We start from the raw sequence: 23,015 nt of genomic DNA on the forward strand, positions 1-23,015 counted from the left end.
AGCTCAAGCAACATCATTTTTTATTGTATTTCAAGTTTTTTTGCCTTTAAAATATTTTTTGGGGAGAGGATGTTTTGGATAATGTCATGGAACCAGAAATCCTTTCTACTTCCCTTCTATCTTACGGTGTCATGATTTTCTTTAACTACACGACCAATTTGTACGTATTCCACAGATATGTAAAGAATGTATGTTTATTGTAGACTCCATCTGTTGAAATATCTATTGAATCCAGTTAATCATATTAGTTAGAGCCTAATATCATTATTTAAAGTCTCTACCTAAGGAATGGTGTTCATCAATTCTCTGGTATATAAAATAGTTTTGATGTATACATTTTAGGACACTTTTATTTGGCACGTAGCTAGTCTTATCAGTCATATGAACATGGTAAATGGTGGTAGTGTGAAAGGATACTATAAAATAACCTTTTTTTCATAGCTTTTTCTCTTTCATTCTACTTGCCTGATACTATGTGCTCCTTCCCTGCCATCTCCTCTCCCCAAGCACGTCATTGTGACTTGGTGTTTGCTGGTAATCATGCCCATCTCTGTGTTTTCAATTATTCTGTGTCAATTTGTTTTAGGCACATATTGTGTACCTAGCATTGGTTTTTCAGGCATCTAAGAAAGATTTGGTCTTATATTTATTTTTGCATTTATACATTAGGCTTCAAAAAATATATCCTTTTGCCTTTTAGTTTTCCGTTCTTTGCAATGATGATTATTCACCTCTTTAACAGCACCCAAGTATAATCTCTGTGGGACTCAATTTCATCCTAGGAATTTGATTGATTGATTGATGTGCTCAGTCTTTTTAAAAGTGAAGTCCCTTTGACGCAGCTTTGGCCTGGTCTCCCTGCCTCCAGACCCACTGTTTCTCACCTTGTCTTTTATGCTGGGCCAGTATGAAAGTGGCAACTTAAAGTGCAAATCTCTCCATGCCACTCACCGGAGTCTGCATATCACTGGTTCCTGGTCACATAAGGAATGTATTTCCAAGTTTGTGGCATGCCAGCCAAGGATCTTTACCCTCTTTTCTATGTGTATCTCCTACTTTTTTCTCTCCCATACGCATTTCTGGTGCAGACATAACACATTTCCTCTTTGTAATGCCTCATGCTGTTGCTTCTTCCAGCAATGCCCTTTATCAAGTCACTTAGATAGTAATGATGGAGTATAGTTAAGGGCCTGGCACTGTGCTAAAGGTAGAGCATAGTGGGCCCTGTGGGCCTGGTTCCTCCTCCCAGCTCATGAGGACAGGGAAAGGCTCAAGTGACCACAGCAGGGTGAGTAGGCGTTGCTGTGGGAGCCCAGAGGAGGGGCCCCTAACCTTGACTTGGATGTCTAGGGAATGCTTTCCAGGGAAAATGATGACCCAAAGGATGAGAAAGGAATGAGCTTGACCTTCTTTCCCTTGTTACCTGGTGGTTTCCTGCGCATCTTTTCAAGTCTCCCTCAGGCCCCACTGCCTCCCTGCATAGCCAGTCACCCTCTGCTCTGTGTGCTAACTCGATAGTAGGTACATACACACATTGCACTTGCTTGTCTCTCTTTCCTGTTCTAGACTATGAGCATCAGGAAGGCACCAAGCACGGTGCATAGTGTGTGCCCAATGCAAGTTCAATGGGGTTCGACTCCCGGACCCCATTCTTCCCTTGCCCAGCACCTCTTCGAGCCCTGGCCCCACACCATCCATTGTTGAACCTCTTTCTCGGGCCAAGCTCTCCTTGTTGCTCCACTCCAGACTCCTCTTCTGATTCTTCTATCACTTTGTCTCTAAACTCACCCCGGCATTTGCTTTTATCCCTCAAAGGGGTGCAGGAGCAACACCCCATTCTATAAAACAGAATGACAGACAAACAACACCTGCTAAGAGGTGTCTGCTGAAGGCAGTAAGTGCCTTTAATAGCACATCTTCACCCAAATTTGGTGCCTGGGAAAGGATGTTTGTTTTCTTATGAGGGAATAAAACTTTTATTTAAAAAAAAAAAAGAGCTATATATCCAAATTTGCTTCCTTATTTACATTCACTTCCAGAAAGCCCAGTGTCACGCAGGGTCTCAGCTCCCGCTGCCCGCACAAGAACACAGGATATAGTGAGGCCAAAAAGGAACACCCATGGAGCCATAGGTAGGGGAGTCACACCACTATATTCTCGCTGGCGGCTGGGTTGGAGACACAGGAAGCAGGAGCCACACGATCCGCAACCTGCCGTCCACTTCTCTGCCAAACAACCCCACTTGCTAACTGCAATCCATGCCTCCTAGCTTAGCCATGGCAGTTATATCAATGGCTAATGGCTACCTGGTTACAGCTGATGGCCAACTAGTCACAGCTGATGGCATCTACTACCACGAGCCAGCACCTTTCCACGTAAGGCCGAGAGCCTGGAAATTGCTCTCTGGGACTCTGTCCCCACACTCAGATTTAGATTCAATGTTCAAATGTATCAACTATCTTTACAGCATGTTTCCGGTAGAATTATTTCCTTCCTTCATCATTGTGTTTTCCTGAATGAAAACAAAACACCAAAAAACACTTACCTTGAAGTGTTCACTTTACATTTTACTGTCAGGAAAAAAATGTAATTACATTAAAAGAAAAATTTAGACTATAACTATATTTTCAAATGGGATTACACCATACATCCTTTCCCTGAGGATTTTTTTTTTTTAATATGGTTTCAATGCAATTACCTCAAATTCTTATTTCAAAAAGTATGTTCAAAATTAAAATATTTCCTTTCTTCCTTTCCTCAGCTTATTTTTCTTTCTCACAAAACAGGTTGAATTGGTTAAAATACATCCTTTAGTTTGAACTATGCTAGAGATCATTCACTCAAACCACCAATGTATATTACAAAGGAAGGGAAGTGACCTGAGGGACTGGGCAGGCATGGGAAGGGCGGGAGAGGATTTACTTATGGAGCACCGAGTTTCCAGCCAGCTGTCTACAGTCTTCTGAAGTAACGTGATTTCCATTTTATGAATGAGGTAAGAGGCTCACTGTGGTTAAATGATCTCATTTCTTTGTTTAGAGAAGCCCAACAAACTCATCAGTCTCTTTATCTCACCTCATTATCATTTCCTAAAATCTGTTCCTTCTCTCTTCCTGGTTTTAGATAACAGCCCTGTTATCCGCTTACTCATGCATTCCAGAAACTCAGGAGTCATCTGCATTCTTCTCTCTCTCTCTCTCTCTCTCTCTCTCTCACACACACACACACACACACTCTTTCTCACATAAAAGACAGCTAATTCTGCTCCCTTAATACCTTTACTCTCCACCCTTTCCCCTTGCTTAGACCCAAGTCTGTATTCAAATGTTTCTTGCTTGGGACTATTTCAATCTTCTTCTTGCTAATATCTCTGCTTTCAATTTCTCCCACTCCAATATTTCCCCCACATTTTGTCATTGTGATATTCCCGAATGGCAAATCTGACATCATTCCTCTCACCGTCTGACTGAACTCTCTTTTGCCCTTGTCGTGTGGGGCAGCCTGCGGGGTCTCTGTTCCCGCTCCCCACAGAAGAACGCAGGGCATGGTGAGGCCAAAAAGGAACACCCAGAGAGCCATACATAGGGGAGTCTTACCACTGTAGTCTCGCTGGTGGCTAGGTTGGAGACACAGGAAGCAGGAGCCACACGATCCGCAACCCGCCGTCCACTTGTCTCTGCCAACCAACCTCACTTGCTAACTGCAATCCACCTCTCTGCAATCCGTAGTCCACACTTAGCCCTTGCTAGCTCAGCCACCATTTTCTTGCTAGCCCACATTTTCTGTTAGCGTAGCCATGGCAGTTATATTAGTGGCCAATGGCTCACTGGTTACAGCTGACGGCCAACTAGCCACAGCTGATGGCCATCCAATCACAGTTGATGGCCATTTACTACCCGAGAGTACATTTCCACGTGAGGTCGAGAGCCTGGAAACTGGACTCCTGGCTCTGTCCCCACACCCTCCTGTCAAGTCTCTGGCCGCCAACTATCTCAGGATGTTCATGATTTGTGCCTTACTTTCTCTGCGGTATTCTCTCCTTTGCTCTCCCATATGCATCCTACACACCAGCCACACTGAGTAACCAGATTCCTGAATAATCAGGTTTTCATGCTTCCGTGCTGTCTCTATGCTTTGCTCTACCTGGAATGTTTATCTCTTGCGTGGTAAGCATCATCTCTCTTTCAAGATCTAATTCAAGTTTATACTCTTGGTTTACCCTTATCCCATTTTCAAGTGTTGAGCACAACCTCCTTTCTACGACTTTACCTTGTACATATTTATATGGTATCATTTTCCATACTGCGCTGTAATTATTTGGTTTTATATTAGACTAAATTACTTGATTATAATGTTCTTGATTTTTACAAAATTGTTATTTTTACAAATTTTAAATTTACAAATTTTATTCTTGTTGCATTCTTAGCATCTAGTTCTAAGCACATTTTTTGATTATTGTATGGATATTTACTTCCTTAAAGTTATAAAGGTTTATGTGAATTGCAAAATATTTCATAACTTAAACAAAATGGATGAAAGGCACGTATGTCATTGGGACAACTGTTCTGTTCATTATAAGAGCAAGTAGGTAGGACACGCTTTAGTTGATGATTAGAAGATGCTTTAGAATGGAATTGCAAATAGGCTCAAGAAACATTCAGCCTTGCACTTTTTCTTTTGCAATGACCATTAGATTTTCCTACCCTTAAAAGTAGTCACTTTTGAGTATGAGAGGGCCAATTAATGACCCTTCCCTCCATGGGTTCTGAGTAACATAAGACAGGAACTAAAATATCAGCAGATTCAAACGTAATGCTCAATTTTATTTCAGGTAAAGCTGAACTGGAGAATGTGGCTTAGACCCAATGACAAAATTGGGCTTAGTGTCTGGGAAAGACGCCTTGGGCAGCCGCCTAGGGAGGGACGAGGAGGTGGCCAGATATGGACAGCAACCCTGCACCAGCTCGCCACAAAGTGAAGGACTTTCAAATAATGATATCACAGTCTCAGTTTCTCATAAGGCCCTCAGGAGGCCCAAAGGTCCTAAGGAGAGGTAGGGGAATGCTCTCTCTCTAGTCCTGAAAGGGTTAGCTTCTGTTTAAAGCAGGAGTGCCAGAAGAGAGCGGAACTGGTTCTTCCCAGCAAAGGTCATATCAACCTCATTAACCCAGCGTCCCAAGACCTCAGATACCTTGTCCAAAGAATTTTGCTTTTCATGGACAGAGTCTGATAACTCCTACATAAAACATGGTATGAGTCTGTCTGTTTTCTTTTACCCAACATTTATCATTTTATGCTGATGGTAAATAAATCAATAAATGCTGCTGACACAGAGGACATACATGTTAATATCAAAGTTTGATGATAAAGGAAGTATCCACTTGATGCTCAGGAGTGTGTGCTCTGATGGGAAGCATCATCTCCTGTGAATTACTATGGATTATAAAGGATTTGTTCCCCTGTCATTTATGGAGAGCCTGGGCCATGTAATGTCAACCCAGGGCAATCTGTAATTGGACATGTTGGTGACAGGAAAGAGCAGTGACGTTAAGGCATCTGGCACTTCTGCTGCGAGCCGAGGGGAGCGTGTGCTGCCCCAGCTTCATTCCACACGCTGGGACCTTTGTGACATCTCTTCCAGTCCGCGGAGTTCCTGATTCAGATGTGCCTTCAGTGGCACTAACCCCAGAAAAATCCGTTGCTGGGCACTGACCCATATTTTATTAATTCATAGTTAGATTTATTTGGTTCTGGCTTCATTTATGTCTGGCCTATGGGTTTGCATTCTTTTTCATGGCTAAACGTGCTCGCTCCAGGTGTGATGTGTTTAATTGGGTCAGTTCTCTAAGTTATGTAATGGTGAGGAAGAAACACATAAATGAGAACATCATGGTCAGGAAGTAACAGGGTAGGATGAATAGATCATATTTTTACACAGTGGGCCTGATTTTCTCTATGAGTTAAGACGGCCTTCTTAGAGCCTATGGTGACCCAGCAATGCTCAGGAGTCCCTTAGGCCGGTGCTTCTTAACGTTAATACGTATGTACACGAATCGCCCGATTCTGAGGGTCTGGCAGGGTCAAAGGTGCTGCATTTCTAACAAGCTCGCAGCCGATGCTGATGACCAGATAGTAAGAAGCCACCACATCAAAACACCAGCTCCCCAACTGCTCACAATTAATTTTATTCCACAGCATGTTTAAGGGGATGTTATTCTCAGGGAGATGTTTAGGATTGAAATAATTAAAAAAAAAAAAAAAAACAACAACTGGAAAGTACACACATTTATGTATCTCTTCTTTTCATTAAATATATATCTGTTTGGCAAAAATGTTAGACTCTTTTGTACAAAAACAAAGCAAAACAAAACAAAACAACCCCAAACCCTTGCAAGTTGTCAATACCTGTAATAATTACAATGATGTAAACTTGGGTGTCTCACACCTTGAGCATCTTGTGGACCCGTGTTGCAGAGAACCCCCCTCCCCAGGAGAGGGTAACACCAAAGCCTTAGATGGCGACCGCCTATTGTAGAGGCATTTAGGTTTTGAATATTGGAGATGGAACATGACTACTGATCTCACCATTTGTGCTTTCAGCTAAGGGGCTGGGAGGGCATGTGGAAATGAAGAAGGCGGGGCTGAGCTGGTGCCGGGAGAGGAAACCCAAGACTAGCTGGTGAGGAAAGGCTGTTCACAGTCAGAGTGCAGATGGGCAGTGAGCATGGGGCGTGTGGACTGTGTCTGGGACACCCAATGCTGGCGAGAACTCGGGTGAGGCTACTGCTGCTGCTGCTGCTCTTGGGACCAGAAAGGAACAGGGTAAGGTGAAGGCCGTGATGGAGGAAGGAGAGGATGTGAAAGCAGATTTCAGTTCACATAGAACTGGTGGCGTGAGCTGACTCTAGAGAGAAGGGGAGTGAGGAGGTGGTGGTTGGTCCTCTCAAGTAGTTAGGCTGTTTCTTCCAGACACAAGCCTTGGGACGCTCCTCTCAGTCTGGTGGGCAGGTTGGGGGCAGTCCGATGCTGCTGGCATTTATATTCCAGGAAGAGAGGATGTGCCTGCTGGGGGTTAGGGTGGAAGGGCCCTTTGGCTCTCTTATTGGTGTTGGGTTTTGCTCTTTTTCCCACAAGTGGAGTGCAGCAATGGGAAGTGACCTAAAGCAACGGCATCTAGAAAGAGAAGTGGCGAGCTCAGGGTGGTGAGCAAAATGCCAGGGAGGGGCAGGAAAAGGCCGGGCTAGAGGCAAAGCCCAAGGAAGCACTGACCCACAGCTTCCCTTTACCACAGAGGATCCCAAGGTATAGACGTGTTTTCATTCTTCTCTCCTGTTAGCTAAGATTTTCCAGTTTTGGAGGGGTTGCTTCTGGGCCGGCCAACTTCAGTTACAGTCATAAACGAAGTCGTAGTTGCTGGGCTCCTTGGGGATGGGCGGGGGCGCATCTGGGATCTGAATGTTTTCCAGGTCAAGGAGGCGAAGCTTGATTTCCATGCTGAGCAGGGTGTCCAAGTCGTTCCGCGTCAGGTCACTCAACATGTCTTTCCCCAGCAGCGCATTCAGCCCGTCTGTCCAGATACAGTACTGGTGGGAAAGGACGTGACAGTGATGACTACTGCTGACGATTATGAGAGTAGTAGCAATAGCTAACACTGACTGATTACTCAACATATGCTAGGCTCTGGGCTAATGCTTTGCCTACATCGTCATTTATAATATTCACAAGCTCTCTATAACGTCGACAGTGCTGTTATGATCCTTGTTTTACGATGAGGGAACTGAGGCACAGAGAAGTTAAATAACTTGGAAGTAAGTGGAGTGGGTGGGATTTGAACCTATGCAATCGGACTCCGGTGCCTAGCGGTCTTCTATGCAAAGAATGCCTCCCTATGTAAGGTAGGATTTGAGTTCTCCATGACTGTGACATATTTCTGACACCCCACCAGGACTCTAGGATTTTAAGGTATTGCTGGAATATATCCCAACAGTCTTGAACTTGACATCAGGTCAAGCGTGCTTCTTTCCTGACTCCGGGCATGGTTCCTAGTCTAGTAGCTAATCTCTGCCTGTTTCATCTGATTCTAGAACTCACAATGACAGCACCATCCCACCCTGGATCCGGGAGTAGTCCCATCTTTGCATTTCTCAGCAAAAGGGCTACGAAATAGTCTTCTGCTGCCCAATATCTGGTGGACAAATGGCTAAAATTATGGGGTGAGTTTAATGGGAGGTGGGTCGGCTGCCTGTCTGGGAACCTCTTGTGCCTGGATCTCCAGTTCCCAGGGTTTCTTTCCTCCAGATCTTCGGGTCATGGTCCCTAGGGACGTCACCTGTTTTGGAAAGCCCTCCACAGTACTCAACTAAGAATTTGGTTTTTCCCTTCTCATGAAATGAATCATGCCCTTTGCCTCTCCAGTAGATTATGAAGTGCTTGAGGAAAGGAGCTGTGCCTTGTTGACCTGAGGACCTGCCTTTCTCTTGTCAACTTCCCCTCCAGAGGCTAGAGTCCTGCCATGACCTGGTTTTAGAGCTGTGAGACCTGGTGAAAGAACTAGCCTCTGCTGTCAGCATCTCAGGTGACTGTCTGCATTCTGGATGTTGTGCTTTGCTCGTGTGTTAGGATGTCCTAGTCCGTTACGGGGCCTCTGTGATAGGAACTGCTGTGTTCTTCCTGTTGACTGTTCTTCCTTCTAGCACGTGCTCTAGATTCCCCACTCTCCTGCCATCACTAGGTCAAGTTGCAATTCCAGACCCTAGTTAGCCTGTCTGTTGCACTGATACCTGGGCTGTGTTTCAGAATATACAGCAGATCTCAACATAAAAGAACTACAAGACTGCAAGTACTATATACATCTTAAGTCACAGCAATATGTCATAGTGATGTGATGGAAATCTACCATGATGCATATGGGTGGCACCACTTTTTAATCTGAGAACATGCTCTGTGGGTGTATTGTGAGGCAACCCCGGACGACAGAGCTTTGGTTCTGTCTTGGCTGTGTGATCTCAGCCAAAATAATTAATCCATCTGAACATTAGTTCAGTCCTCAGGGATTTCTGGAAATATTAGTGTCCTCACAATTACCTTAGATAGATTCGGAACCCATGTAAACACTCATTTCCTCATAAATAACCTTAATAAACATAAATATCTAGGTCCTACCCTGGGGAGTCTTATCTCACAGATCTAGGGTGAGTAAACTTTATTTAGAAAAGCTTCCAGCTAATTGTGATGTCCCTCCAGATATGGGTACCACTGACTTCTATGCTCCCTGAGGCCCTTCCCGGGTCTGGCCCTGATCCACTGTAAATCCCTAAGTACTGGGGATTACTGCTCTTTGTACACAGCCTTCCCAGTCCTGCCTCGCTTCCTAGTACAGATTAATTTAACCCACAGGAACACTTCTGCAGTGCTTTTCTTTTGAGAAGCAGCAGACACAGGGCACTGTATTTAAATAAAGTACATCGACCAATAAATTCAAAGTCTGTAGTACTGAATCTGGGTTGAAATAGCAGTATGAACTTTGATGTATTTTTGTCTTTTTAAAGAATCGTAACTCCTAGTTCTGTCCACAAATTGGCCTAGAGATAATGACCAAGTAAGTAGTAATAAGCACACCTGGTGCCCAGATTCTGGTTGCTAAATACCACGTCCTGCTAAAAGGAACCAAGGCTCCATAAAGAACAGGAAAGAACAGGCAGGAAACATGCAAGAGGTGTCTAGAATAGCGTATCATGCCAGAATGACGGTTGTCAAAGACAACCAGGCAATGTCAGTAGGACTCAGAACCCAACCAAAAGGTGTTCCTACTTTCTCTAGATAGGATAATCTGGAGACGGATAATGACAATAATTGCAACCTATGTTTAAGTGTTTAAATTTAAAAAAGATGTTTATGTTCATTACTTCACAATGATACTTAAACACCAAAAACACCTCATCAGTCTCCTTTGGAAGATGCTCATTATTTTGAAGGTAAAGGAAGTCAAGTATTTATCCCGCCTATCATATATAAAGTGTATAACCTGAGGGTTACCTAAGATTGATGAGGCCAGTTTCTCTTTATGTAACTATCCCACTTGTAAATGAAGAAGAAGTGACAGAATTGGGATACCAACCTTTTGCAACCTCTACTGAATTCAAAGGTCTCAGCAATAATCATCATCAATGGCTCCTGACATCCCAAAATAGAGACAGCCAGACGTCACGGAGGGACACAACACCAGTGCTACTTAAAGTGAAGCCTGAATTTGATTCGTCCTCCGACTACCTCTTTCCCCCGAAAATGAGACCTAGCCGGACAATCAGCTCTAATGCGTCTTTTGAAGCAAAAATTAATATAAGACCTGGTATTTCATATAATATTATTACATTACATTATATTATATCACATTACACCGAGTCTTATAGTAAAATAAGATCGGGTCTTATATTAATTTTTGCTTCAAAAGACGCATTAGAGCTGATTGTCCAGCTAGGTCTCATTTTCGGGGAAACACGGTACCACTCAAGAGGAAATGCAGAAGACAGGAAAACATGTAAAATGACAGCATAGGGTATAGTAGGCAGAATAATACTCTCCTTTCAAAGACCATCATGTCCTAATCCCTGGAACCTGTGGATATGTTAGGTTACATGGCAAAGGGAATGAAGGCTGTTAGCTCAGCTTAAAATTGGGAGATTTTCTGGGATTGTTCACGTGGTCCCAATGTAATCACAAGGGGCCTTAAATATGGCAGAGGGAAACAGAATAGGAGTGAGAGGCAGAGGGAGATTTGACAATGGAAAAGGAGGTCAGAATGCTGAGATGTGAGAATTCAGTCCAACATTGCTATACATGGATGGAGGCCATGAGTGAAGGAATGCGAGAGGCCAGGAGTGAAAATGGAGAGAAAATGATTTTCCCCAGAGCCTCCAGGAAGGAATTCTGCTGATACCCTGATTTTAGCCAAGAAAGACCTACATCAGACTTCTGACCTCCAGAATTGTAAGATAATAAACATACATTGTTTTAAGCCACTAAGTTTGTGATAATTTGTTACAGCAGCCACAGTAAACTAATATACAGAATATAATAAGCAAAATGTAGACTATTGGCAATATTACAAGACAAATGACCCGATTTTTTCAATAAGTAAATTGCAAGGAAAAAAGCACATGCAAATGCTCACAAGAAACAGAGGTGAGTGGTGGGGTGTGGGGGGATGGGAGAGAGAGAGGGAAGAAGGGAGCTAGGGAGCTGGGGGGGGGAGAGATGCAGGGTTGGGGAGAGAGAGAGAGAGAGAGAGAGAGAGAGAGAGAGAGAGAGATCCTATAGATTCAAGCAAACTTAAGAAAGTTGTTAATCAATTGCTATGTATGAATCGTATTTGGATTCTGATGTGAACAGAGCACAAAAGAAAAACACGCAAATGAGGTAACTGGAGAAATCTGAAAACTGACTGTATATGGTGGTGTTAAAACATTATAAAATTAGGTAGGGTAATGGTATTGTAGTTGCGTTTCAAAACGGACTCTTTATTATCTAGAGATACACACAGAAGTATTTACAAAGAAAATGATATGACATCTGGATGTGCTTCGACAATAATCTGGGGGGTGGCAGCTGGGTGTGGGTGTGGGTATAGATGAAAGCAGACTGGCCAAGAGTTGCTAACTGTCGAAGCTGGGTGGTGGGCACTGGCAGGAAGCTGTTGGCAGGAAGTTGTGAGTTCAGGTCCCGCCTTCTTTCTCTCTTCCTAGCTACACAGTGCCCGAGCTGTAGAGAAGGGCTTCTGGAGCAAGACCGCCATGGTTCAAATCCCAGCTCTTACTACTTGTTTGACCTTGGACAAGTTTCTTAACCTTTCTGTGCCTTGTTTACCTTCTTCATAAAATGGGGATTAGTTTGTTTCTTTTTGAGTGATATGAGAATTAAGTGAGATGAAGTACATAAAGCATTGAATAGTTAAAACTACTACTATTGTTGAGGTATTCCATTTTGGGACGCTTCTCTCTCCTTATTTGACAAATATGGATATTTGTAATAAAACTGTATTTTTACAGAGAGATAATGCCAATAATATGAGGTAATAGATGTGAAAGTGGTCTGAAGGTATTAAAAGAGCTCACAAGCATAAAGCATTTTTCTCCCCACTATATCAGAAGTGGCAGATGTAAACACAGATCTGGCCTCCAGGACATTTATCGTTATCTGGAATCAGTGTGTGCTGGGAAAAAGAGCCTCACATAGATTTAAATATCCACAGTTCTACTACTTTTGGTAGTTTTCTATAGTGCTGTATACATCTTTAAATGGTATCCTGTGTGCAGCCATAATTTTATTTAAAAAGAGAAACAGTAGGACACAGAATCTATTTTCAGAAAGATGAAGACAAAGTCATACTCTTCTACAAGCTAAATGTCAAGTAACACAGAATTATATTTAAGCACCATTCTAAATGTAAGATTTGCATCTAATCTTTCCTTTCTTTGGGATGTGCAATTTTATTCAACAGCTTCAAACCAGTGAAAACCAGATACTGAATAACTTCTAAATGAGCTAAGTCTCCTAGGGGAAATGGGGAACAAAAGTCAGAGTCTATTAAAATGTTCCTTTCCTTTCTAAGAGCTGTTTATGCAACCACACGCAAAATAAGAATTTGAATGGTATCATCTAAAAATAAGAGTTTCAAGCATGATGCTGGATTCTAGTTTATAAGAGAAAAAGTTAAATCAGTCATAGCTGTTCCTTCATCTTATAAATGCATTTTCCTAGATTTATGCTAAATATTTTAAATATAGCTGACAGCATGCTTCAAAGAGGGAAACAAATTACACACATAGTAAGACATCAAAAAAGGAATAAAAGTATCTCAAAAATAAAATGCAACAGCAGAGACAGCCCTAAACCTCTTGAAATAAAGAAACATGGTAGAAAAACCTACTTTATGAAATGCTGTAAAGAATAGAGACAAGTTTATCTTGGGAAAAATCCTGACCAAAAACTAAACATTCAATGAAAAAAAAGTCGTAACCAGAGTGGTTTCTTCCTCTGGGTCAACAATTATGTCCTTGCTGAGTACAAAGCATCTGCACATTCTTTTTCTTCACCCCATACTATTAATTGAGCTAGTAAGAAGTTGAATGCGTTATAACTGGAAGTTTTTCAAGAGGTTTCTATTCTAGTCCAAGTCAACAAGATGTTCCTTTGTTCATGATTTTTCTCAGGCAGGCGTTTCTTTTTTTAAGTGAAATTTCTTTCTTTCCAGTTTTTTTCTTTCTCCTGCTTGTTTTTCTAGAGAAAATGTGACATTCCCTCACATATTAACCCCACGAGACCCTTACCTCATGCTTGTCGGGAGCGATGAAGTTGAGTTGGCAGTTTGAGTCATACAGGATGGAGAAAGCAAGTTCAAGCACCTCCTACAAGAGATTAGAGGAAACATCGCATTAAGGGAATTGGCACATTTGCTTTGCAGTTACAAATGGCTGCAGATTGAACATGGCGGAGGGCTTACAGTGTCCAGAGGAGCAGCGGTTAAATGAGTTGTCCAAGGCCACACCACCCCAACTTTCTCTTCTTCAGCATGCCCCTTCCATGGAGACCATGAAAAGCAGTAAACTGTTTCTAAATCAGCAGTGTGAAGGGCTGCTCTATGTTTGATCACCCCACCCAGACAGATGTCCACAGCGGTATGAATTTCCTAAAACATGGAAGGCCATGAGGCTTTTGGGTGAATTCATTATCTTTAGGTACCATGTCTGTCCTTTGATCTTTGAACTACTGTAGAGCAAAGGCTACACAAACCCTAGGTTTTATCCTCTAGCGGCCACAGGGTATAAAGGAAAAGTGTGGGCCCAATGTCAGAATACCGGGGTTCATTCATTGGTAAATATCTATTGAGTGCAGACTCTGAGCCAGACACAAGGGACCAAGGACTAAGTGACACACAAGGGACCAAGGACTAAGTGACACTATTGTTTCATTGTAGCTGAATGACCTTGGCCAAGACCTTCAGTGTCATGTTTAGTATGTATGTTAAAATGCACTTCTCAAATTGTCTGCACTGTAAATATTATGCACAATGATGATTCTACAGGTCTGAGCAGTCCACAGGATATTGTCCAGAAGGCAAGAGTCACTGCACGTCTCAACACGCTGATGCCTCCCAATGTGGAGGGGAAGGGTCACGTGTATCCATTGTGGTGCTCTGCGTGGTCCTGTGTATCACACACGTGCTAGCCTACCTTCCCTCTTTGTGTCTTCATTAGACACCTCTGAGGACAGCCCCTCCCCACCGGCTGGGATCTGGGAGGCGCACTCTCAGTAAATGCCCAGGAGGCATGCCTTCTTGGGTGGGGGGAGTTGGGGGGGGAGGGGCAGGCCTCTCTGTATCATTCTCTACTTTAATGTCTGTCAGAGGATTTGCCTTTGGCTAGTAACTCACAGCAAGAATGCCCCGGAGAGAAGATGGAAGGCAGAAACATGAGGTCAACCCCTCCAGATTTCAGAATTTCAGGTGGATTAAAAAATTCTTCCAAAGTGAACTCCAAAGGCCCAGGGTTAGCTAGACGCCTCTCCTGACCCAGTCAGCCATCAGGCTATTTGTGGCTCTCCTGGACTTTGTCTGTGTCTGGCTCCCCTCCAGCTGTCCTCTCAAGACAAGGGAGCAGCCCTTGTTTTGAAACCAGACCTACCAGTATCTCATACTCTGATGGCCTCCTCACCCTGCCAGAAATAGAAACAAGTGAAGCTAAGAAGACCAAGTCATGGAAGGAAAGCTATTATTCTGCAAAACTACCCCTCTCTTCATTTTTCATGTTTTCTTCCATAGGCCTCCATTCAGGCATGCCCAGTAAAGACTAATACTATTAAAAGGAAGTTCACCGAAGCAAACCAACAAAAACAATTTTTCCATTCAGTTTGTCGTCTCTCTCAGGTCTTTTAGTTTATAACAAAAAGGGTCATGGGCCCCACGAGTGGTACTGTAAATGGGTGCCATCCTTTAAAAAAAAGAAATCAGTAAAGCAGTCTGTAACAAGAACAAGGGATCCCATTCCTGGAATTATTCCTAAAACAATTCAAAGGTAAACAAAAGCTATGTACATTATTATCTGTAAGAACATAATGTGTGAAACTAAATAAATGTCCTCCCTTCTTTGGATAAACCATTAAACAAATCACAAATTAGCAAACAAGAAAACATATTCAGCCAGCTATTCAATATGATAATTGTGAAGATCTGATCTTAAGTGAAAAAAAAAGCAAAAGAAATGAACGTGATTTACATTTGATCACAATTATGAACCATGTCTATTTGTGGATGGAGGTTGGATGTGAAATGTTAAGGTCCTGGGATCATAGGTAATGATTTTCTTCTTTCAAAAAACTTAATTTTTTCAATAAAATGTTAAGCTCTTATCTCGCATATTCATAAAAATTGTTTATAGATTAGGAACATTTATATAATTGATGATTTCTTTATTACTCTTCTGCCATTCATTAGGAAAACACTGACTCATACTTGATAGACTGGAGAGAAAGGAAAGGACGGGGCTTTGCTTTTGGACAACCAGTGAATGTATCACAGCAGCACTAGGCGACACTTGGAGGTCAGTAGGAAAAGGTCAAATTCACAGAAGGCATTCCGAGCTGAGCTGACCCTGGATCACAGCCGCTGCTTTGCTCAGGGGCCGTCACATCCCTCATCATCCCCTTGCTATGACAGCTGTGTGAATACCACCACAGCCCAGACTCACTTGACTAGGTGCTGAAGTCACTTGAGAGCAGAGTGTCAGCGTGATTGTCCTTGTGACATTTTCTCTTCTGCCTGCATGGCACGGAAAGGGAGAGTCCTGCAAATTTTGGGCTTTGTCCTTCTAGTACGGCATATACCAGTGAAGACTTGAAATGGGGGGAGCTGTCCTGCTCTAGATCCCTGATAAACATGGGCAGGAAATGGGAAATTCATGAGAATGTCAATCCCTGCTTTAATTCCACCAAAGCTGCCTGGGAGGGGTGGGAGAAATTCATTCTCTGACCCACAAGGCCGCACTAAAGGCTGCTGCCACTTATAATGAGCTTTATTGACGTTGCTGGCTTGTCATTGAGTCGTCAGTGGAGGTCAGCTCTTCAGCACCTGGAGCTGGGAGGCTGCAGAGCTGGGAGCAATGGTACCTTTCGGGCTAACACTCCAGAAGCTGCCACCTGTCCAACCTGTGTGTGACAGAGACAGGTGCCAGGAGCCGGGGGAGTAAGAGGCATGGAGCTGGGGCAGTGTCCTCGTCAGGGGCTTTCCTGTCACACACAACGCTCACTCAGCCTGCTGACGCTCTGGGGCTTTGGTACTCACTACCTATGGGCTTCTATTCCCTCTGGATTTAATTCAGTGGAAAATTATGTCCAGGAGCAGCTTGTCTCCACCCGCTGTTCCACTAATTCACCTCTCCCGCCTCACCATGTGGCGGAAGGCCCAGGATGGGTGAGATTGGGGAGAGAGGGGGCAGGAGGAATTGATAATACCCCCTTGCTCTGTGCCTCTGACCCCATCCTCTACCCCGTGGCCCTGGGACCAGTGACAAGGCACGTTGGGTCAGGGGACGCTTAGAGAAATGCTGGGCATGAATGACGCCTTGGTTTGGGAACTGCCATCTTCTAGAGGCCAAATTATGAACTGAATAAATACAAGAGTAGAGTTTTATACAACATATTTTCAGTACACAGTGTTGGCTACCATTCCTCAATTGTTTTGGGGTGACTTGTCTCAGCCATTTTGGCCAGCATTCTCTTGAACTATGTTGGTTCTCCCCCATCTAGGCAGGTCATCTTAGGGCACAGCATTTTGATTAAAGACAGGCCAGAATTTGGCTTCTGTGTGTGTGCTGTATGACCTTAGACATAGTAGTAGATTTCACAGCTATCATGCATTGCTGGCCATCTCATACCTATGGATTTGAGTTTCTATTTTAGAAGGCAAAATTCACTCATTCTTATGGTAATACTAATGGAGTATATTACCTTCTTCACCAGCTATAACTTTCTGGCCCCAATCTATCTTAGCATTATCCGCCCACAGTGCTCCAACCCACTTTCTTGTCTCTGTACCCATCAATTCTGTTTGAAATCCTGTGATTTCAATGTTTCTCAATCAGAGGATGCTCTTTCATGTGCTGAAAGGCCACTGCTCCTTTTCACGTACTCTTTTCTCCTCCTAGAATGTCTTCCCCTTGCTTCTCCAACTGGCCGACTCCTTTTCAAAACCCAGTTCAGGCATCATTTCCTCCAGGAGCTTTTCTCAAGTCTCCCAGGCTCTCTCTGTGGTTAAGTTTTCTGAGGCACAGATATCACTGGATTGCAATAGCATGTTGATATGTAAATCGTGTATCGACCAGACTCAGGGCCAGGGGCCAGGTGGTATTTTATCTGTGGATTCCTAGCCCCTGGCACAGGCCCAGCATAAAGAAGATACTCAATCCAGTTGCTGAATGAAAGATAAATGAAGTAAAGCTGCATAAAAGGCTTTTTGGTTCAGACGAGGGTTTTCAAGCTGATGCTAAGACACTATCTTCTAGTATAATCTCCTTCTTATTTCAGGTTCAGGAATCACACTAGGAAAATAAAAGCTGGATTCTGGGACATGGTGCAACAGAAGTTTCTCTAACGTCAAATATATTTCTACCCGAATCAGTGAGAGCTGGTCAGATCTACCCTCTGGAGATGACATGTTGACTCTTGAACCGTAAGCTCCAAATTCAGTGGGATAAACAACAGGAACGCCCACTTTCAAAAACACGGCAACAAATCAACGTTGTTTTAAAATCCTCAATCCTTCAAAATCAAATTCTTCCAGGTGAATTTCCATTCACCCATGACAATTCCTTTCAAGTCTCACTGAAAAACTTCCCCGTCCTTCTGTGAAGAAGCCAGTACTTTTGTCTCCACAGAAATTTGTCAGTCGCACTGATGTCTGTTAAACACTTGGACTCGAAGCTCCCGGAAAACAGGGCTGTGCTGTTCACCACTCTGTACCCAGAGCTCGTCACATCTCACTTGTTCCACTGCTGAGTGAGTGAATGCCTAAACAAACGCCTCTGCCTCAAGGTAAAGGATCCTTTTTTTCCCCCCTTTTGCCTTTTTTGATTTTTCAGGGCCTTGGCCAGTGCCTGGCATATCAAATGTCCAGTGAGTAGGAAGTAGGGTCAGTTACCAATATTTTGCTATTAACAAAGTGTCTCCCTTATGGACACGGATGTCTTCAGTTTGCCTTGCTCAGCGTTTAAGCTAACCTAGGGTCCTGTGGCACAAAATGTCAGAACCCACTCGCCAGCTGGAAAAACTGTCCGAAGAACCAGCAACGCACCTTGGGGGAGGCCCACTACTGTGCACCGATAAACCTCCTAAGGACGCATTTTGGTGAACTCTCCTTTCAAGCTGCAGGCCTCCCCTTTCCTACCCAGAAGTCCCAGAGGTAGGGAGGGGCAGGCCTCTGGAGTATTGGGAGAGGGGGTGTGGGGTGTGGGGTTGAGGAAGCAAATTCTTAGGACTGTGGGTTTCCTTTCTGCCTTTTGATGACTTTTTGCCTGGTGAACCGGGCCTATGAACACTATTAATATTACAAGACAAAACAATTTTCACTTGTATGCAAAGGAAAGAGCCAGGCTGGTAGAGACACTGCCTCTCTTAGGCCTTCAGGAAGCCTGGAAGAGCTGGGAACAACTGGGCCACTGAATCCCCGGAAGTAGCCTCCATTCGTGAACCTTATCTATGCGTTTATAGCAGTGTGCCCAAATTATCCATCCATCCTCTGTCCATCCATCATCTATCTACCATCTATCTATCCATCCAATTTTCTGTTAGTGCTGTGACAATTCAAAAAAAAGGTTGGAAAATGTCGTTTATACAATTTCTTTTATCAATCGCCTGTAAGGGGAAATGAGTCTGGAACAGAAAGGCCAAATTTACCCACACGTATCAGATTCTCAGAAGAGACCATCATCTTCACACCTGTTTTGAGACATTGTAACTTGTGTCTTCTCTCACTTGTTCTTGGCTAGTTAGGCTCGAAGTTTATCAATTTTGCTAATCTTTTTCAAGAAACAAGTTTTGGTTTTGTTGATTTTGTCTACTGTTTTCCTTTTTAAAATGTTCAGTGATTTGTATTCTAATATTTATTATTTCTTTTTTCCTTTTTTTGTGTGTGCCTGAATTAGGCTTAAATTGCTCCCCTTTTTCTAGTTTCCTAAGGCAGAAACTTTATTTATTTTAGATTTTTCTTCTTTTCTAATATATACATTTGATGCTATAAATTTCCCTCTCAGCACTGCTTTTGCCCCATTATATACATTTTGATAAGTTATATTTTTTATTCTCATCAGTTTAAAACATTTTGTAATTTTTCTTGAGACTTCTTTTTGAACTATGGGTTATTTAGAAGTGAGTTCTTAAATTTCTAAATATTTGAAAGGATTTTGTAGCGATCTTTTTGCTAATGATTTCTGGTTTAATTAAATTCCACTGTGAATCTGAGAACATACTTTGCATGATTTCTATTCTTTTAAATGTATTAAGATGTATTTTATGGCCCAGAATTGGTCTATATTGGTGAACATTTCCTGTGCGCTTAACAAGAATGTGTACTCTGATGTTTTGGGTAGACTTTTTAAATTAATGTTAATTAGATGAAGTGGATTGATGGTCATCAATATCTTTATTGATTTTCTGCCCCTTTGATCTGTCAGTTACTGACAGAGGGGTGTTGAAGTCTCCAATATAATAATGGTTTGTGAATTTCTCCTTTCAGTTTTATCAGTTTTCCCGCATATATTTTGATACCTTTGTCCACCCCATTACTTTAACCTACCTTAGTCTTTATATTTAAAGGGGGTTCTTGTTGAAAACATATAGTTGGGTCTTTTTTCTTATGGACTCCATTGATCTCTGCCTTTTAATTGATATATTTAAGCAACTGAAATTTAAAATGATTATTGACATAATTTGAATAATATCTGTCATGTTTGCAACTCTTTCTATTTGTTGCATTTGTTCTTTCTTTTTTTTCTTTTTCTTTTTTTTGCCTTCCCTGTTCTGAGTATCTCAAATACTACCACTTGTCCCTTGTGACTTTGCTGTCGTTCTATTTAAGTTTCCCCTATACTACAATCATCCAACACATTGCTACTCTTATTGCTTTAAACAAAGGGTTATCTCTTAGATGGATTAATAAAAAACATACTTTAATTTTATCTTCATTTATTGCTTTTCTGATGCTCTTCTGTTCTTTATGTAGATCCAAGTTTCTGACCTATAAAATTTTTCTTTCTGCTGAAGAACTTCTCTTAACGTTTCTGGAAGAGCAGATCTCCTGGCAATGAATTCCCTCACTTTTTATTTATCTTAAAAAGTCTTTATTTCTCCTTCACTTTTAAGGGATAATTTCACTAGATATAGAATTCTAGGTTGGTGGGTTTTTTTTCTTTCAACACTAAATATTTCACTATACTTTCTTATTGCTTGCATAATTTCTGATGAGAAATCCACTTTAATTTTCATCTTTGTTCTTCTGTAGGTAAGGTGTTTTGGCCTCCTCTAGCTTCCTACAAGATTTTCTCTTTGTCTTTGGTTTTCTGCAGGTGAAATATGCTATGCCTAGGTGTGGTTTCTGGGGGGTATTTATCCTGCTAGGTGTCCTCTCAGCTTCCTGGATCTGCGGTTTGATAGCTGTCATTAATTATGGAAACTTTCTTGGCCTGCTTCAATATTTTTTCTGCTCTGTTCTCTTTTTTCTGGTATTCCAAATACAATATATCATACCTTTTGCAATTGTTCCTTAGTTCTTTGATGTATTGTTTCTTTTTTTTTCCTTTTCATATTTTTCCCTCTTTGCATTTCAGTTTAGGAAGTTGCTATTGGCTCATCTTCAAGCTCATTAATCCTTTCCTCAGCCACGTCAAGTCTACCAATGAGCCAGTGAAAAGCATTAACGTCGGTTACAGTGTTTTTTACTTATAATCTCTTCTTTTGATTCACTTCTTGAGTTTCCATGTCTCTGCTTACATTACCCCTATGTCCTTTCATGTTATCTACTTTTCCCATTAAAGCCTACTTTTAATTATAGTTATTTTAAATTCTCTGTCTAATAGTGCCAACATCTGTGTCATATGTCATATTGGAGTCTGGTTCTGAGAGTTGATTTGTTTCTTCAGGCTGTTTTTTCTTGCTTTTTGGCATTCCTTTAATTTTCTGTTGAAATCCAGACATGTTGTACCACGTAATCAAAAGATACATAGACCTTCAGAGTAATTACTTTAATCTGACACGGAATAGGGATATGTTTAATGTTTGATGTGGCTGTAAGTGCCAGAGGCTTCAAATTCCTCTAGAGTCCCTATTTTTGTCTCTTCTACTGACTTTGGGCTTCCCTAAGTACCCCTCCTCAGAGACAGTTTGTATCTTACAAATCTTTATGCTATAATTCACCATTATTATTTTGGAATATTGTTGGTGTGGTTGTAGGATATGGGTGAGGGATAGCATTCTATAATTTTCCAATGAAATCTCCATCTTTTTTGGGTCCCGTATCTTGTGGCTGTCACTTTCTCAAATGTTTCTCCAGTGGGACAGTTTTTTCCCTTGTCCCCTCCCTTTTTCCCTGGATGCAGAGTTTCCTATCAATTTCCCTGAGGGTCTGACTGCTACTGATTATGTTTCCCCTGCCCCCAACCCCACAGTTGAGACAGGAAGGCTAAAATGGGATAAACTGGGAGAAATTCTCTTCCCCTAGCTGGAAAAAAAGATCTGGAGAACAGGACTTTGTTATGAGAAGGTTCTGGCATATTTTATGATTCTGGTCCCTTTCCCCTGACAGAGCCAATGGGGGTGGGGATTTTTCTCAGATCTTCACTGTGAGAATCTGCGAAGATTACTGGAAGTAAAGCCCATGAAAGAATGCCCCCAAGACTGAAACCCCCAAGAGTTTTTCACTCTCACACTAGCCCACACTCAGCCTAGAGCAATTTATCAGTGGATTCTGTTCCAGGTGAGCCGATCTGGATTCTCTGAATGTACCTGACTCCAGATTTCAGGGTGGTAGTTTGCCCTCAGTTTTCTGGCTAGTCCAAGGAAATTGTTGATTTTCACTTTACTCAGATTCTTCTCACTGTCAGGATAGCAGTGACAACTCCCAAACTCTTTCCATGTTAAGGTTGAAAGTGGAAGGCCCTCCACACCTGTTTTACATAATTCTCAGTGTCCCTACTCAGCGTACGTGAGTCCTAGGCAGGTTGCTTTGCTGCCTAACTACACCCCTCTTGGACTTCTCTTGGTTATAGACTCTTGTTGTTGCCAATTTCCACACATCATTTCCTGCTCAGCTCCCAGTGTTACATAACCACGGGGACCTTAGCTGGAGTTGAGCAGAGCTCATGCTCCCCATTTGTGCTCTGCATATCAGGGGGTGTTGAAGGAGGGCAGCCCCACAGGAGGCAAACCATGAAGGCTGGTGACTTGCTGCTAGTTAAGGACGCTGATCTGAAATCTGATGAACTGTAGAATTCCTATTTCCCCACACATCACAGAGAAAGTAGAAATACTATGTAACAGACGACCCACAGACTCTTAGGCATGCCCTTATGTCATTATGCTTCTAAATGAAGCACGTTATATGACAGTGTTGTGACAGGCTTGATAAAGAAGGAATTCACGTGGACTTGACGTGCGTTATATTTATGTAACTCAGGAAGCTCAGATCTCGCTGTCATAGCAGCCTCATTAGCTGTATCCGCTCCCCTTTGTCTTCCTAAACAACACATTCACAGAAAATGCATGGGGATGAGCAGAGAAAGCTCAAGACAACACTGTGCCAATAGTGACAGGGCAACTCCTAGGGTTGGAAAGAGACAGGAAGTAAGAGAATGGAAGAGATGGTGGGGATTTGACAAGTGATCAGTGGGAGAAAAATAAAGCTGAGAGACTTAAAAGGAATCAGGAAAGGAAAGAGATGTAAAAGGAATGAGTAAGACATTTATAAACACACACAC

General features: G+C 42.4%; 1 protein-coding gene across 8 annotated transcripts in view; it reads right to left on the reverse strand.

The window, feature by feature from the left end:
* Positions 1-6,169: 6,169 nt before the first annotated feature.
* ELMO1 (engulfment and cell motility 1) overlaps positions 6,170-23,015 on the reverse strand; it is a 476,666-nt gene continuing 459,820 nt past the window's right edge. For all 8 annotated transcript variants that reach the window (XM_074341005.1, XM_019726329.2, XM_019726327.2 and 5 more), the window contains 2 exons: positions 13,326-13,403; positions 6,170-7,583 (listed from right to left, as the gene is read on the reverse strand). In XM_074341005.1, the coding sequence (XP_074197106.1) occupies positions 7,383-7,583; positions 13,326-13,403 (279 nt within the window). In that variant the 3' untranslated portion in view covers positions 6,170-7,382. The remainder of the gene's footprint in view (positions 7,584-13,325; positions 13,404-23,015) is intronic.

Source organism: Rhinolophus sinicus, linkage group LG09 (assembly GCF_036562045.2).
Source record: "Rhinolophus sinicus isolate RSC01 linkage group LG09, ASM3656204v1, whole genome shotgun sequence".
NCBI lineage: Eukaryota > Metazoa > Chordata > Mammalia > Chiroptera > Rhinolophidae > Rhinolophus > Rhinolophus sinicus.